The sequence below is a fragment of the Myodes glareolus genome, chromosome 4, assembly GCF_982192425.1.
Source record: "Myodes glareolus chromosome 4, mMyoGla1.1, whole genome shotgun sequence".
Taxonomy (NCBI): Eukaryota; Metazoa; Chordata; class Mammalia; order Rodentia; family Cricetidae; genus Myodes; species Myodes glareolus.
The window spans coordinates 62,950,950-62,965,910 of NC_142029.1; the positions used below are offsets into that span (position 1 = coordinate 62,950,950).

Here is a 14,961-nt window from a genome sequence, read left to right on the forward strand (position 1 = left end):
TTCCCAGGAACTACTTTATAAGTAACATTACCTTACCACCTCTGAGCTCAGTACTCTGACTCCTGCTATAAAATGTGCTATCTGGTGAAATAAAGGAAAAGAAAAAGCTGTACCCAATGCATTTGTGTGGAGAGATTCTGGACAGTCAAGAACCACCTAATAATGTGCCTTAAGATAAGTCTGAGGCTCGTGCCTATTACCTCTAACCCGTTCTCTCTTCTGAGCTCTTCAGCATTGAGAGCTGAGCAGTTGACTGTGTGAAAAGCCAGCTCTGCAGCAGCAGGCAATAGTGGTGACTCTTTTGAGAAAAGGAGGTCATCTGAAGTCTCCATTGTTATGGTCCTAATTAACATGGGGTATCCTGCATATTTATAAGGCTGTAACTCTGAAATAAAAGGACAGTGTTAAAAGTCACATCATGATTCAGTTACAGTACCTCAAAAATAAAACAGTCTATATGCTAAATGTGCCCTAATTTATCTTTTCTTTTCAGTGAAATCTTGTGGTGAACTATAATATTTTTTGGTAAATAACTGCACTTGGCATGGAGACAACTGATTTTTCAGAGTATCTGCTTTCTGTCACCCATGTGACCTTTATAATTTTTCACCTAATTACATTCAGCAAGACACAGCAAGTGCTCCTGTAATCACAATGGCACTCAGCACACATTTCTCTTAAGAAGTATAAATGAGAACTGTGTGATGAGCTTCTAAAAACAGGCTCCTTGCTCTATTTTACTATTTGTTTAAACATTTACAAATCCTGAAATATAAATTGCTAGCAGAAATATCAAAAAAATGTATTAACTATTTACCTAGTTCTGTTTTGATAATTACGCTCAGAGGTAAAAGCTGTCATCTACAGGTACACAGTAAAAATTTTAAAATCCAGCTTGTTTTAAAAAAAACTATTAAATAACACAAAGATATTATGATATATATTTAATTTTTTATGTTTATGAGGTTTTTGTCTTTATTTATATATCACTTGTACATGTCTGATGCCCTTGGAGTCCAGAAGACGGCACTGGATCCCCTGAAGCTGGAGTTATGGATAGCTGTGAGCTACCATGTGGGTGCTCCCACAGCACCTTCCCCTTTTGTTTAAGTAAGAGAGTTCTAAACCTACTATGAAATCATATACAATAAAAACAAATATTCTATTATAACTAGCTAAGTCTTGTATAATAAATAACCTGGCCAAGTCATGAGAGGAAAGTAACTACATTTATATAATCTTCAACCCCATTGAAGATCTGAGAAGGGAAATAATGTTACCTGAGTAATTAGGAAGTGCAAACAACTTCCAAAACATGCAACAAATCACAGAGACAACTGGCTACCTGGGCAAACACCCAAAGTCACCTTTGCAGTGCTGAAGCAACCAACTTTGGCTAAGGCCTAACGTAACTGACATAATATTTTCAAAGGCAAGAAACTTTTCAAAACTATCTTACCCTGGCAGGATAGGACAGTCCTGTTTTATCCATTTATGGATACTCTGTATCTCTGTCAGGGGTTGAGGTATGGGCATTTCTTTGCCCAAAGGCCAGTTCTGCCAAGAAGAAAAGCTCCAGGTAGAGTGTCTTTGGTGCTCAACATTCTCTCGGGAATAGATCAGTGTTGCCCAGAGTGATTGTGTCTCACTACCACGAAACTGAGTTAGATTAAAGGCTGTTTTCTACAGCTCTTTGAAAAAATTGAAGATTATCTATCTATACTGAATATAATCTCTATGTACTGAGAACAGGAGCATTTTGGGAAGAAGAAAATTCTTCCCCAATTCTGCCCAGATCACTGAAGAAGCAAGATGTGAGCTGCCACACTGAGAAAGGTACCGAGCCATGTGGCTAACATAGATAAGAATAATGGGTTGATATAAATTATAAGAATTAGCAAGAAGCCTGAGCTAATGGGCCAATCAGTTTATGATCTTATGGAGTCCTCTGTGTGATTTTCTTTGGGGCGGGAACTGGGCAGGACATAAACCACAAGCCCAGCCCTCATGTTACAGAATGGCGCCCATGTGGATAACTGCATCCAGAGAAAGCCTGAGAAAGCTTGGGAAAGAATAGAGAAAAGCATGTTTTCTTGGTTGCAGCAATTTCCCAGGTCTGCTCTGCTTGCTAGAGGCAAGCAAGTACTCTCATCTAAGAGAGGCTTCCTGACTCAGCTTTAGCTGCAAAACCTTGCAGCTCTTTTAAGAGGTCCTGCAACGAAATACTTAAATGGTGTTGATGAAAAGCTGACGGCATGCTTTTTGGTTTTCAGCTGTAGCAGGAAAAAAGCTGCACTGTTTTAAAAAGCCGACTTTCTGGGTTGACCTGCCAGGGCAAACTCTGACTCTTTCAGGCAGTCCGTCCTACTACGAAACATTTGAATGTGGTCTGTAAGCAGAAAGCTGCACTTGCTTTCTGGCAGAGACTTTGAAACGCCATAGAGCTGTGGCGATAAATGTGACTATAGTCAGTACCTCAGCCTTTAGGCTGAAATCTCAGAAAGCTAAGAAATGCAGCCGTCAAAGCCACGGCTCTCCATATTGCTTAGTAAATTAAAGGCTCATGTGGTCAGAAAAAGAGAGAGATATACAGTAAAGAGAGATTCAAAGAGGAAGAAAACCTCTAAATGGTTTATAGTGTGTTAAAAATATATGCAGGCTTAAAAGAAAAAAAAGGTTAAAGTTCTTAAAAAAGAAAAAGAGTAGTTGGGTGTGGTGGTACACACCTTTAATCCCAACACTTGGGAGGCAGAGGTAGATTGACCTCTGTGACTTCAAAGTGCGGTAGCACACACCTTTAATCCCAATGCCTGGGAGGCAGGGGCAGCCAGATCTCTGTGAGTTCAAGGGGTGGTAGCACATACCTTTAATCCCAGCACTGGGGAGGCAGAGACAGACGGGACCTTGTGAGTTCAAGGACAGCCTGGTCTACAGAGTTATTCCAGGACAAAGATATACAGAGAACCTGTCTCAAAAAGTAAAAGTAAAAATAAAAGAAATAGAGGTTAAAGTAAAACCACATGAAGATGGAAAATACACAAAGAATCTTGATACTGTATGCTATTATGCTCTATTTGAATTGTTTGAACACTAAGGAAGGAGCAACAGCTGTTAAAAGATTATTTGCTTATAAATGCTGCTGAATTAATCCAAGATAGGTATTTTGAAAATACCTTGGCTTCAAAGGTATGTTTGACCTTGAAGTCAAAAGGTATGTTACTTTGGAGAAGAGGATTTGCTTTTGTTTCCACAGGAAATGAGAGGCTGTGGATTCATTCTGAGATAAGAAAAAATCAGGTTCAATCAAGGAAGACTACCCGAGAAATCTCCAGTAGGAACAGACGGCCCAGATGACTAAGTCCTACATCCAGAATAGATTCAAGACTGCTGCCTGAGATGATCAAGACTCACAGGATACTCCAGTCAGGATTTGATAATTCTAAATTTTCTTTAGGTCCCCATAAGATTATCAGTGCCCCCAGCTGGAAGCAGCCTGGAATACTACGCCCACATTCCCAACAAATGGACTGTTTAAATAAAAAAAAAAAAAAAAAAAGAGGGGAAAATGGTGCAGGAGAATTGTCTGTATTCTGTCAATCATGTTTTAAATAAACGCTGATTGGTCAGGCAGGAAGTATAGGCGGGTCAACCAGACAGGAAGCAGAGGTGGGGTGATGAGAACAGGAGCATTCTGGGAAGAAGGAAGTTCTTCCCCAGTTTTGCCCAGACCACTGAAGAAGCAACATGTGACCTGCCCTGCTGTGAGAGGTACCGAACCATGTGGCTAACATAGATCAGAATAATGGGTTGATATAAGTTATAAGAGCTAATAAGTAGCCTGAGCTAATGGGCCAGTTTTATAACTTATGGAGATCTCTGTGTGATTTTCTTTGGGGCTTGCCGGCTGTGGGGAACTGGGCAGGACATAAACCCCAACAAGCAGCCCCCCTCGTGTTACACTGAACCCTGAAATGGCACTTATTTCACAGAATCCAATGTTTTTCTAACTATCCCAAAGGACAGAGGATCTCGAAAGAGACAGTATAATATAGCAGATGTGAGAGGGACAATCTTTGCAAGTTTCTTCATTTTAAACCCATACATACTTGGTGTGCTCCACTTTCTGGGACTGCTGGAGCCCCAGCAGGTAGTCTTTTACATGTATGTCACTGAAGATAATTAAATAATCTTTAAATTCCTGATTCCATTTACTAGCTTATAGATCATTTAATGTGTCTGCTCTTATATGGCTTAACATAGAACTAACCAAACAGCACCACAGAACAATAATACCATTTCAGAAGAAATAATAACCTTGTTAGCAATGTGAAATACTGAAAGCCACAGGCAGAAGAGAGGGTGCACAGCAAGCAACTGCTTGAGGCCTTCTTTTGGAAGACAGCTGCTTTCCAGAAGTCCTTTGCAATACCAATTCCAAATCCTTTAGAATATGCTACCAAACAAGTAACTCAGTGAGGTTAGCTGTAAAATAATCCACAATCTGTCACAACAGAGGATTTACCTTCTTTATGTCGGTTGAAAAGGATGCTCTGTGTTTTCAAAATTAAAATGATATTCTCTGGATCTGGGCCATCCACTATTTTTGTTGACTTGGTACATAAAAATTCATATGCTTTATTTACTTTTTCAAACATGTCCTGTATGTAACCACAGACAATTAGGATTTAATTGAAAAATTTCTAAGTAAACTTAAAACAAGACATAACTGGTATTTCATTATTAAAATTTACCAATTCCTTTAAATTTTACCTTACATTAAGGAATTCATTCCAACTGCCGTTTAGTTGTAATACTAAGAGGGAACTACATTTGTTTTTCTTGACTAAGTATCCAAGGATTTCAATTTTGTGCAAGGAAAATATTTGCATAAAAATTTAAATACGCCATAAGGTATATATTAACACACATATATTAAAGAAACTGGGCATAGTGGCATGTTTCTGTGACCCCAGAAGACAGGAGGAACAGCTTAAGGTCATCCTCGGCCATATGTCAATTAAGATATCAGCCTGGGATATATGAGATCCTGTCTCAAAACAAACAAACAAACAAAAAAACCAAAACAAAAATCCCTAAATTACTCATTTATACCAAAGACTGACTCAATGTAGGAAAACTACTGATAAAAACTACTGTATATTTTATTCTTTAAAAACTTTCTTTAATCACATTTTCATCTACGTGGGAGAGGACGGGGTACACACCTGCTACCTCACTTGCGGAAGTGAGAGGACAACTTGCGGGAGTCAGCTCTCCCTTATACTCATTTTGAGTTCTGGGTCTGATGACAAGCACTTTCACTTGCTGAAGTCCAAGCACTGAGTCCAAGTGCTACTGTTTACTGAGCACTACGCCAAGTTCTGTGTTAAATTCTATTATTTAATCTACAAAATAGTTATTTCGGTGTGTACCACTATTGTCTTTATGAGGATCCTGCAACTCGGAGACAGTAAACGACTTACTAAAAACTAAATATCAGTCAGCAGCATCATAAAGCCTTATGTAAGGGCCAGACTCCTGCCAGTTTCACTACGATAGTTTTATACAGTATTTTAATAATCTAAAACGTTAAACCTAGCAATTTGACAAGTAATATCAAACTTGCTATTTTATAAGATTTTACTTATGAGTATGAATTGAATTGAATTTGAATTGCTAAGTTAAACAAAGCAACAACAAAAACTCATTAAACATCTCCCTTTAAATTAAAAATGAATCAAAATGAAACAAAGACAAAAAGCCAACCAGGCCTTTAACTTTAAAAGCATTTACATTCACATAAGTGGCATTTTTTCAACACTAAGTCGTCCTTGTCAAAAATACTTATGTTTCCCATTTCCTACTTCTTTGCTTAGGATAATAAGAATTTTGGGAGCCATTTGAAAAAAAATACAAAGATTACTTAATCTGAATGATGATGACATACAAATAAAGACAGTTTATCTATTATTCTTATGACTGACAATGAGAGTTAATTCTCAAACAGAAATGGGTAAAGCTAGAGAATAAATTTGTTCTAAACATACTCGTCACAGGAGCAGCCCCATCCAGGTGACTGAGAAAAGACTACCCATAGAAAAAGCACAGACTGTGGTATGCCTAGAAGTCTGTTCACACATTAGGCACACAAGATGAGGCAACTGGAGCAAAATCAAGTGAAACCCATTCCAAAGGTGGCACATACCCTTCCTTCTGGATTCTTATCGGGATGGTACTTCTGTGCGAGTCTGAAGTAAGCTTTTCTAATCTTGCTTTCATCATGCCTGGAAGAAGGAAAATTGTTTGTTAATACAGTAAGGTACATAAAAAAATACTTACACAATCATCAAACATGATGCTGTAATATGCTACATTTATACAGCCGAATTATAGTATTGATCCCATATTTGGAATTGATCATATATTAGGTATCCAATTAAATCCAATAAGATTTAAGTAAGATTATATTTTTATGTTATCTTTATAGGTGAAGTAAAAGTTAAACGTTCCCTAAGCAAGGTGAAACTTATATAATTTAGTTGTTTACAATATAGTTTTAGTATTACATATTTAAAAAATTACAAAATTGTATTTTGGATTTGATAAAATAAGACATATGTTTTAAAATCCAACAATTAGTCTAAATGTCTAAAATGTCACTGCAAACTGTGTATTTTAAGTTACTCTATCAGTATTAAAAAAACTTAGCAAACATTCTATACTCTAAAGAATGACTTTGAAGGCATTTTCCTCTGCCATCAAGTGTAGTCAATACAGACTCCCCAGGGATGCTGCTAATCCACATGCAGTGCCCTGGGCACATATGTCCACAGACCTTCCCCGAGCACAGCATACACTGGAGGAGGAAGCGGGAATCAAGTATGTGCAGGAGCACCATTTGCCAGATGGTGGTGGCTAGGCACACTGCACACAACAGTTCAACTGATAAAATGTAATGGCTACCAACAAGATCAGAAGAATGGATCTGGATAGTAAATCAGAAATAGGTCAGAGTCAGTGACTAGAGTTCCAGATTATTCTCATGGATCTTGTGTATCAATAAATAGGCAAACTAAATGAATGAATGAATGAATAAATAAATAAATAAGTAACTATAATAAAATAAACCCTTTAAGATGGCTAGTTTAAGCAAGCCAACAGCCAACATCAAACTAAATGAAGAGAAACTCACAGCAATCCCACTGAAATCATGAAAAAGACAAGGTTGTCCACTCTCTCCATATCTATTCAATATAGTTCTTGAGGTCCTAGCTACAGCAATAAGACAACAAAAGGAGATAAAGGGGATACAAATTGCAAAAGAAGAAGTCAAACTCTCACTGTTTGCTGATGATATGATAGTTTACATAAGCGACCCCAAAAATTCACCAAGGAACTTCTACAACTCATAAACACTTTCAGTAATGTAGCAGGATACAAGATAAACTCAAAAAAATCAGTAGCCCTCCTTTATACAGATGATAAATGGGCTGAGAAAGAAATCAGAAAAACATCACCCTTCACAACAGTCACAGATAGCATAAAATATCTGAGTAACTCCAACCAAACAAGTGGAAGACTTGTATGACAAGAACTTTAAATCTTTGAAAAAAGAAATTGAAGAAGACACCAGAAAGTGGAAAGGGATTCCATGCTCTTAGGTAGGCAGAATTAACATAGTAAAAATAGTAATCTTACCAAAAGCAATCTACAGATTCAATGCAATGACCATCAAAATTCCAGCAAAAATTCTTCATAGACTTTGAAAGAACGGTACTCAACTTCATATGGAAAAGCAAAAAACCCAGGATAGCCAAAACAATCCTGTACAATAAAAGAACTTCTGGAGGCATCACAATCCCTGACTTCAAAGTCTACTACAGAGCTACAGTACTGAAAACAGCCTGGTATTGGCATAAGAACAGACAGGAGGACCAACGGAACCGAATAGAAGACGTGGATATTAATCCACACACCTACAAACACCTGATTTTTGACAAAGCAAAGAATATCAAATGGAAAAAAGAAAGCATATTTAACAAATGGTGCTGGCATAACAGGATATCAACATGTAGAAGAATGAAAATAGAGCCCTATCTATCACCACGCATAAAACTCAAGACCAAACGGATCAAAGACCTCAACATAAAGCCAGTCACACTGAACCTTATAGAAGAGAAAGTGGGAAGTACATTTGAATGCATTGGCACAGGAGTTCACTTCCTAAATATAACCTCAGCAGCACAGACACTGAGAGAAACAATTAATAAATGAGACCTCCTGAAACTGAAAAGCTTCTGTAAAGCAAGGACACAGTCAACAAGACAAAATGACAGCCTACAGAACGGTAAAAGATCTTCACAAACCCCACATGAGACAGAGGTCTGATCTCCAAAATATACAAAGAACTCAAGAAATTGATCATCAAAAGAACAAGTAATCCAATAAAAAAAAAAAAGTGGAGTACAGACCTAAACAGAGAACTCTCAACAGAGGAATCTAAAATGGTTGAAAGACACTTAAGGAAATGCTCAACATCCTTAGCCATCAGAGAAATGCAAATCAAAACAACACTGAAATTACATCTTATACTGTAAGAATGGCCAAGATCAAAAACACTGATGACAACTTACGCTGGAGAGGCTATGGGGAAAAGGGAACGCTTCTGCATTGATGGTGGGAATGCAAGCTGGTACAGCCCCCCTTTGGATGTCAGTGTGGTGATTTCTCAGAAAATTAGGAAACAACCCTCTTCAACACCCAGTAATACCACTTTTGGGTATATATCCAAAGGATGCTCAACCGTGCCACAAGGACATGTGCTCACCTATGTTCATAGCAACATTGCTTGCCATAGCCAGAACCTGGAAACATCCTAAATGCCCCTAGACCAAAGAATAGATAAGGAAAATGTGGTACATTTATACAATGGAGTACTACACAGCAGAAAAAAAGATATCTTGAATTTTGCAGGCAAATGGATAGAGTTAGAAAACATCATTTTGAGTGAGATAACCCAGAACCAGAAAGACAATTATCACATATATTCACTCATGTTTTTAAAACATAAAGCAAAGAAAACCAGTCTACAAATCACAATCCCCGAGAATCTAGAAAACAATGACAACCCTAAGAGAGACATACACAGATCTAATCTACATGGGAAGTAGAAAAAGACAAGCTCTCCTGAGTAAATTGGGAGCATAGGGACCTTGGGAGAGGGTTGAAGGAGAGGCGAGAGGCAGGAAGGGGAGCAGAGAAAAATGTAGAGCTCAATAAAAATCAATAAAATTAAAAAAGAGAAGGCTAGTTTATGTGGATTTTCATCTTTGCTATAAATGTCTTACTATAAAGCAGACATCTACTCCAGCTCAGCTCTTTTGGACATCAGGGAGATGTGCTTACATGAACATTCAATATTCAGAACCTCCTTTCAGACAGCAGCTGCCATTTCTATCACCTCCATTTTAGAGATGAACCTTGATGCCTGGTGAAATCAGGCAGCATTCTGAATGTACACAGACCCATAACAGTCAACCTAAACCTATCTCAGGTACCAAACACCTATGCCCATGAGATGGGCACTACTATAATTCTGAAATAACTCACATTCCCTGGCCTGCAGGCAGATTAAGCACTTCGTAAGCATCATCTATTGACATCATAGGCGGCTTCTTTTCCACTTCCTTCTTCCAAGCGTCAAGGGAATCTTTCAGAAGCTTAACCTTAAAGAAATAACAGTAAAATTTGTATCCGGTAAAATGATTCAAAATAGAATTTTAGGTTTGTATAATATTTGTGCTGTATTTATTTAAATCAGCATTTCTCAGCTATCCAATTTATAGTATACTGAAATACAAAATCTTAACATTATTGGCAGCCAGATTACTTATTAGTCGCAGAATTTCCTTCTATTTAAGTTGTATTTTTGTTCTTCAACAATGTATCTGTTAACTTTTAAAGAAATATTCATAAAACATAAAAAAAACCTCAAAATTAGTACAAGAATACATTGTACTAAGAAAGCAAGCACCCTGCGGAGCCTTTCTTACATGTCACCTACTTATTATTAATATGCTGGCATCAAACAAATGCGAGGGACAGAAACCTCACTGAGGCTGCACAGGGATGAAGGACAGCGGCTAATACTTAGAACATGCCTATATGCCTACATGCCAAAGGAGCAGACACTTTACACAAGATGTCAGATTCATTTTTTTTTTTTCTTGGTGTATGCCTGGCTGGCCTTGCAACCTTCCTACCTCCAGAAGACAGGATAACACAGGGGCACCTGCCCCTGTTCACTACTAAAGCTAATTCTTTAAAATCCACAAAACACACTAAAATTCTATAAGGTACACTTCTCAGTGAATAAAGTTTTATCTCACTAAAGAACTTAAAAATTTTCTACCATTTCATAGACTCCTGTCTGAACCAGTGCCAGGCTTGTCTGTATCTGGTGGCAGCACTGTGCAGAGACAGTTGGTATGGGACCAATGGCAGACGTTCAGATCCTTTAGATGGGAAGTTATGCTGCAGGAAAAGTGTCAGCACGGGTGCCCAGGCCTACTTTACTCCTTTCTGCAGACCCAAGGGCTCCAGCTCAGCTCTTTTGGACATCAGGGAGATGTGCTTACATGAACATTCAATATTCAGAACCTCCTTTCAGACAGCAGCTGCCATTTCTATCACCTCCATTTTAGAGATGAACCTTGATGCCTGGTGAAATCAGGCAGCATTCTGAATGTACACAGACCCATAACAGTCAACCTAAACCTATCTCAGGTACCAAACACCTATGCCCATGAGATGGGCACCGGTCAGAGAGTGAAACTTGTCTTGGTCATAAAAGATAAAAAACTGTAAAAAATTAAATACCTTTCAGTCTGAAATCTCCCCAAATGTATTAACAACTACTTAGTACATGTTGTTTAAGAAACAGCAATCTCCTCTCTTCCTTTGAGACAGTCTCACCAGTTTTCAGGCTTGTTGCGAACTTTAGGCACCCTTCCTGTGTGACCTCCCAAACAGTGGGGACTACAGGCACACAGCACTATGAATAACTAAAAAAGCTACTATCATTTTTATCACAGGAAGAAAGAATATCCACAAGTGTTTAGAAATTGTTTTTGCAGTTTAAGAAGGAACAAACTGAACTTACTGGGTCTTTAATTGGCCAATCTGGAAACCGGAGTGTATCACAAAGTTGTTTGAGGTAATAAATATTACAAAATAGTTCATTTTCTAGCTGTGGATAATTGATAACTGGGATGGGACAATATTGATAAAGTGCTCTCGTATTGCTCTGCAGGCGAGGTGTAAAGTCAGCAAGATGGGCAGCAATCTTCTCTATCATGAGGCGCCTACAATCACAGAAGCTTCCGTTCAGGCATTCTGAAGGGTTAGTTTACTTAAAGAGAAACATAGGTAATCATGCAAGAAAATTACATAAATCTTTAGAATTACTCAATTACAAAGCTAGATTAAATGTTACTGGGTATTTTAATCATACTGTAAATACTCAGAAGAAATGAACCTATCTATAATACTCGATGATAAAGATCGAAGACAAACGCAGATCTGCTCAGCCGTTCCCACTAAAAACCTAGCCCTTACAGAGTCAGATGGTGTTTGCATGTGATTCAGGTAGCAGGATAGCCAGGCACTAAGACTTCTTACTGCCCAAAAAGTTCATTACAGGACACCAGTCTTTTTTGGGCCCTAAACTAAGTAAAATTCAACGTGGTAAGAAAAACCTTTTTGAGAGAGGCACTCATGACAATTAAAAAAGAAAAATATTACACACAAAAACTATTTCTAATTTATTTGTATTCCTACATATTTTTCTCAACAAAAATATGACTGACACACAAAATGTCACCATTAAACACGGTGATCAGCATAAAACAAGTATAAAGGTCAACCTACTCCAAAAATCCAATGATAATAAATAGGGGGCATGGAGAATGTAAAGTTGACCTGAGAACTGGGTGGTTTAAAGACCAAATGTCATGTAGTTAAGAGAGGTGAGAGTTCACAGAGGCAGCCATGTCTCCCAGGAACAGGTGAAGTGCACAGTGTACACTGCCATGTGTTTCTGGGTCTCTCCCATGCTTTCCTTGTAATGTCAAAACCTGTTGGCTAAGGTGGTAGTTTGAAATAAAATGGCCTCTGTAGGCCCATAGGGAGCAGCACTATTGGGAGGTGTGGCCTTGTTGAAGGCTGTGTGTATTGTAGAAGCAGGTTTTGAGGTCTCATGCTCAAGCTATGCCCAGTGTGATACAGTCTCCTTCTGCTGCCTGCAGATCAAGATGTGGAACTCTTAGCTCCTTCTTTAGCACCATGTCTGCCAGTATGCCCTCATGCTTCCTGCCATGACGTAACAAACTAGATCTCTGAAACTGTAAGCCAGCCCCAATTAAATGTTTTCTGTGTTCATGGTATCTCTTCACAGCAATAAAACATTAAGACAGCTAGGAAATGCTCATCAAAACTCTTGTGGGCATCTCTAGTCTGATTCATTTTATATGGGCATAGTTTGTGGAGTGCAGGCCTACTCCCAAGAATCCAGAAGTTGTGTCTTGACTATACTGCCATTAGTGGTAACAGGTAACACTCTTATATAAAAGTTATATTAACAGTAATTTATCAATTTCTAGGAGAATAGAAGAAGCTTCAGGTCTTGTCAAAACCTATCAGTTGATCTGGAACATACAGAAACTATAAGAATGCTTCTTGCAATGGAAATCAAGCCAGGTGATCAGCAACAAACATTCGAAGCATAAACGTAAGTTAGGATTATTCACCTCATTTCGCTGCTCCAGATTGCTTCCGGAGTGTCAAATTCACCTAGGAAAATCTCAGAAAACTTCTCAGGTTCATAATTTTCAAGGTAGCAAACCATTGCTTCAGGTAGGATATGTCCAAGTATACTTCTCTGAAAAATATCCTGTCCTTTAGTCTTAAAAAAAAAACAACAAAAATGGACAAAATGCAGTTAGAAACAATAAAAATCACCTTTAAAATTTTGATAAATGAATAATTAGAGCATTTCAAGAAAAGAGCACAAGGCCAAGTGTGGTGGGGCACACCTTTAATTCTAGCACTCACAGGAAGTGAATCTCTGTGAGTTCAAGGGCAGACAGTGGGACTAGGTAGAGAGACCTTGCCGCAAGAACAAACAAACATAACCGGGACAAAGCGCTTCTGTGCTGTAGGGGTTGGAGGACACAGGCAGAAGCAACAGCCACCAGCTTTGCAGCAGTCTTAGACATCTCAGGGGTCACATGCACCACCACACAAGACTAAGGATGATGAGCCTGTGGCCATGGGTAACAACGATGGCTAACAAGGAGGATCCATAAAGACAACCTACTTGTACTCTACCAGTTGCTGCAGTTCCTACCCATACCTGCCATTTTCAAAACCCAGTAAGTCTAGCTCCTTTGAAAATTATTTATTTACTCTGTGCGTGCGTGTGCGTCCCCCTTGCCAGGGTATGGTCATGGAGGTCAAAGAATAACTTGTAGAAATAGGCTCTCATCTTCCACTACATAAGTCCTGGAGACTCAACTCAGACCTCCAGATCTGACAGCAAGCACCTTACCTGCTAAGCCATCTCACTAGTCCTTAAATCGAGATCTTAAAGAGGCATAAAATTTAAAAGGGGAGATTTCATTAAAGCAATTACAACTAATTGGATCAAGAGGTCCAAATCTGCTCACAATTTAAGAAGCTACATTTAGACTCATTTCTTTTTGGATTGAAATCGGATCCTAATGAATGCAATGCCTCTTCCTCCCATCTAGGTGAGTTAATGTGTTTTGCTTCTCTAGGACAGCACTACAGACGGAAAAGAAATACATTCAAAATGAGAATTTTCAGATTTTTTGCCAACAACAGTGGTAAATTTACTTGTTAAACTGCTGGGTGAAAAATTTGCTTCTGTTCAGCTTCCTAGAGTTCTATTATTTGGGACTTCCTACATATAGAATTTTGCTGCAATTATTTAAAATACTTAGGGCAAATAATTTCTAAAATAGAAGTTTCCAGGGTCTGGGGAGCTATCTCAGACTATAAAGTGCTTCTTGCACAAGCATGAAGGTCTGATTAGATCCCCACAACCCATCAAAGCTGAGCGGGCAGCAGGAGCTGTAACCCCAGAGCAAGGATGGGAGAGAGATGACATCAAGACAGATCTGAAGATCCCAGAGCTCACTGATCAGCCAGCCCAGGTAAAACACTAGACTTCAGTTCAGTGAGAGGTTAGATAGACATCTCAAGTTGACCTCTGGTTTCCTTATAGGTACACAGGAAAGCACATACACAAAACCCCCTTGCCCAGTTTTGTTTTGTTTTGTTAAAGAAATTACCTACATACTGATGCACAGAAGAAAAGGAGAAAGGATGCCCCCAAAGACTAATATTGTATTAAACATCACTAGAGACATTGCTTTTTATCCTCTTCTTTTCTACTTATAAACCCTGTAAAATGCTAGCACCACCAGGTTCACGTAAATGTGCCAGTCAAACTCGTTATGCTTTGGGCTTCAGTGGCTACTCTGTGAAGCCTTCATTACTGTTTAGTTTCTAATGTCAAAGTGGTGTAATACTCTTCAGTGTCTTAAGCAGTGGTCTGCTTTGGGCAAAATAAAAAATCAAATGCTCTAGCAAAAGCCTAACAAATTTGAAACACCTGATGCAAACTTTTTGAAAACGAAGTCTCTCTGTAAAATAATTGATAGGTAATAAAATTTCAGGTTGATGAATTTCCTAAATGTCATCTTTTGTCAGCATCAAGTTTTCCTGAATGTAAGGGCAAGAACACTATGACAGCACGTGAAAACAGTATAGCTTCAAAAAGGAAACCTGCCATCTTTTCTGCCTTGGGATTTGAACACAAGGAAGTTCTAGTCTTAATGAATTTTAAGAGTTATCAGATTACAATAACAGCTCTATAAA

At 38.4% G+C, this 14,961-nt stretch overlaps 1 protein-coding gene across 4 annotated transcripts in view; it reads right to left on the reverse strand.

Moving 5' to 3' along the window:
* The window catches only part of Dnajc13 (DnaJ heat shock protein family (Hsp40) member C13), a 121,642-nt gene that overhangs the window by 32,182 nt on the left and 74,499 nt on the right, over nt 1-14,961 (reverse strand). For all 4 annotated transcript variants that reach the window (XR_015001866.2, XM_048416817.3, XM_085689652.2 and 1 more), the window contains 6 exons: nt 12,807-12,961; nt 11,162-11,363; nt 9,610-9,725; nt 6,206-6,284; nt 4,523-4,658; nt 201-385 (listed from right to left, as the gene is read on the reverse strand). Coding sequence is in view for 3 of the 4 variants with exons in the window: in XM_048416817.3 (XP_048272774.3) it covers nt 201-385; nt 4,523-4,658; nt 6,206-6,284; nt 9,610-9,725; nt 11,162-11,363; nt 12,807-12,961 (873 nt within the window). In the remaining variant the exon portion in view is untranslated. The remainder of the gene's footprint in view (nt 1-200; nt 386-4,522; nt 4,659-6,205; nt 6,285-9,609; nt 9,726-11,161; nt 11,364-12,806; nt 12,962-14,961) is intronic.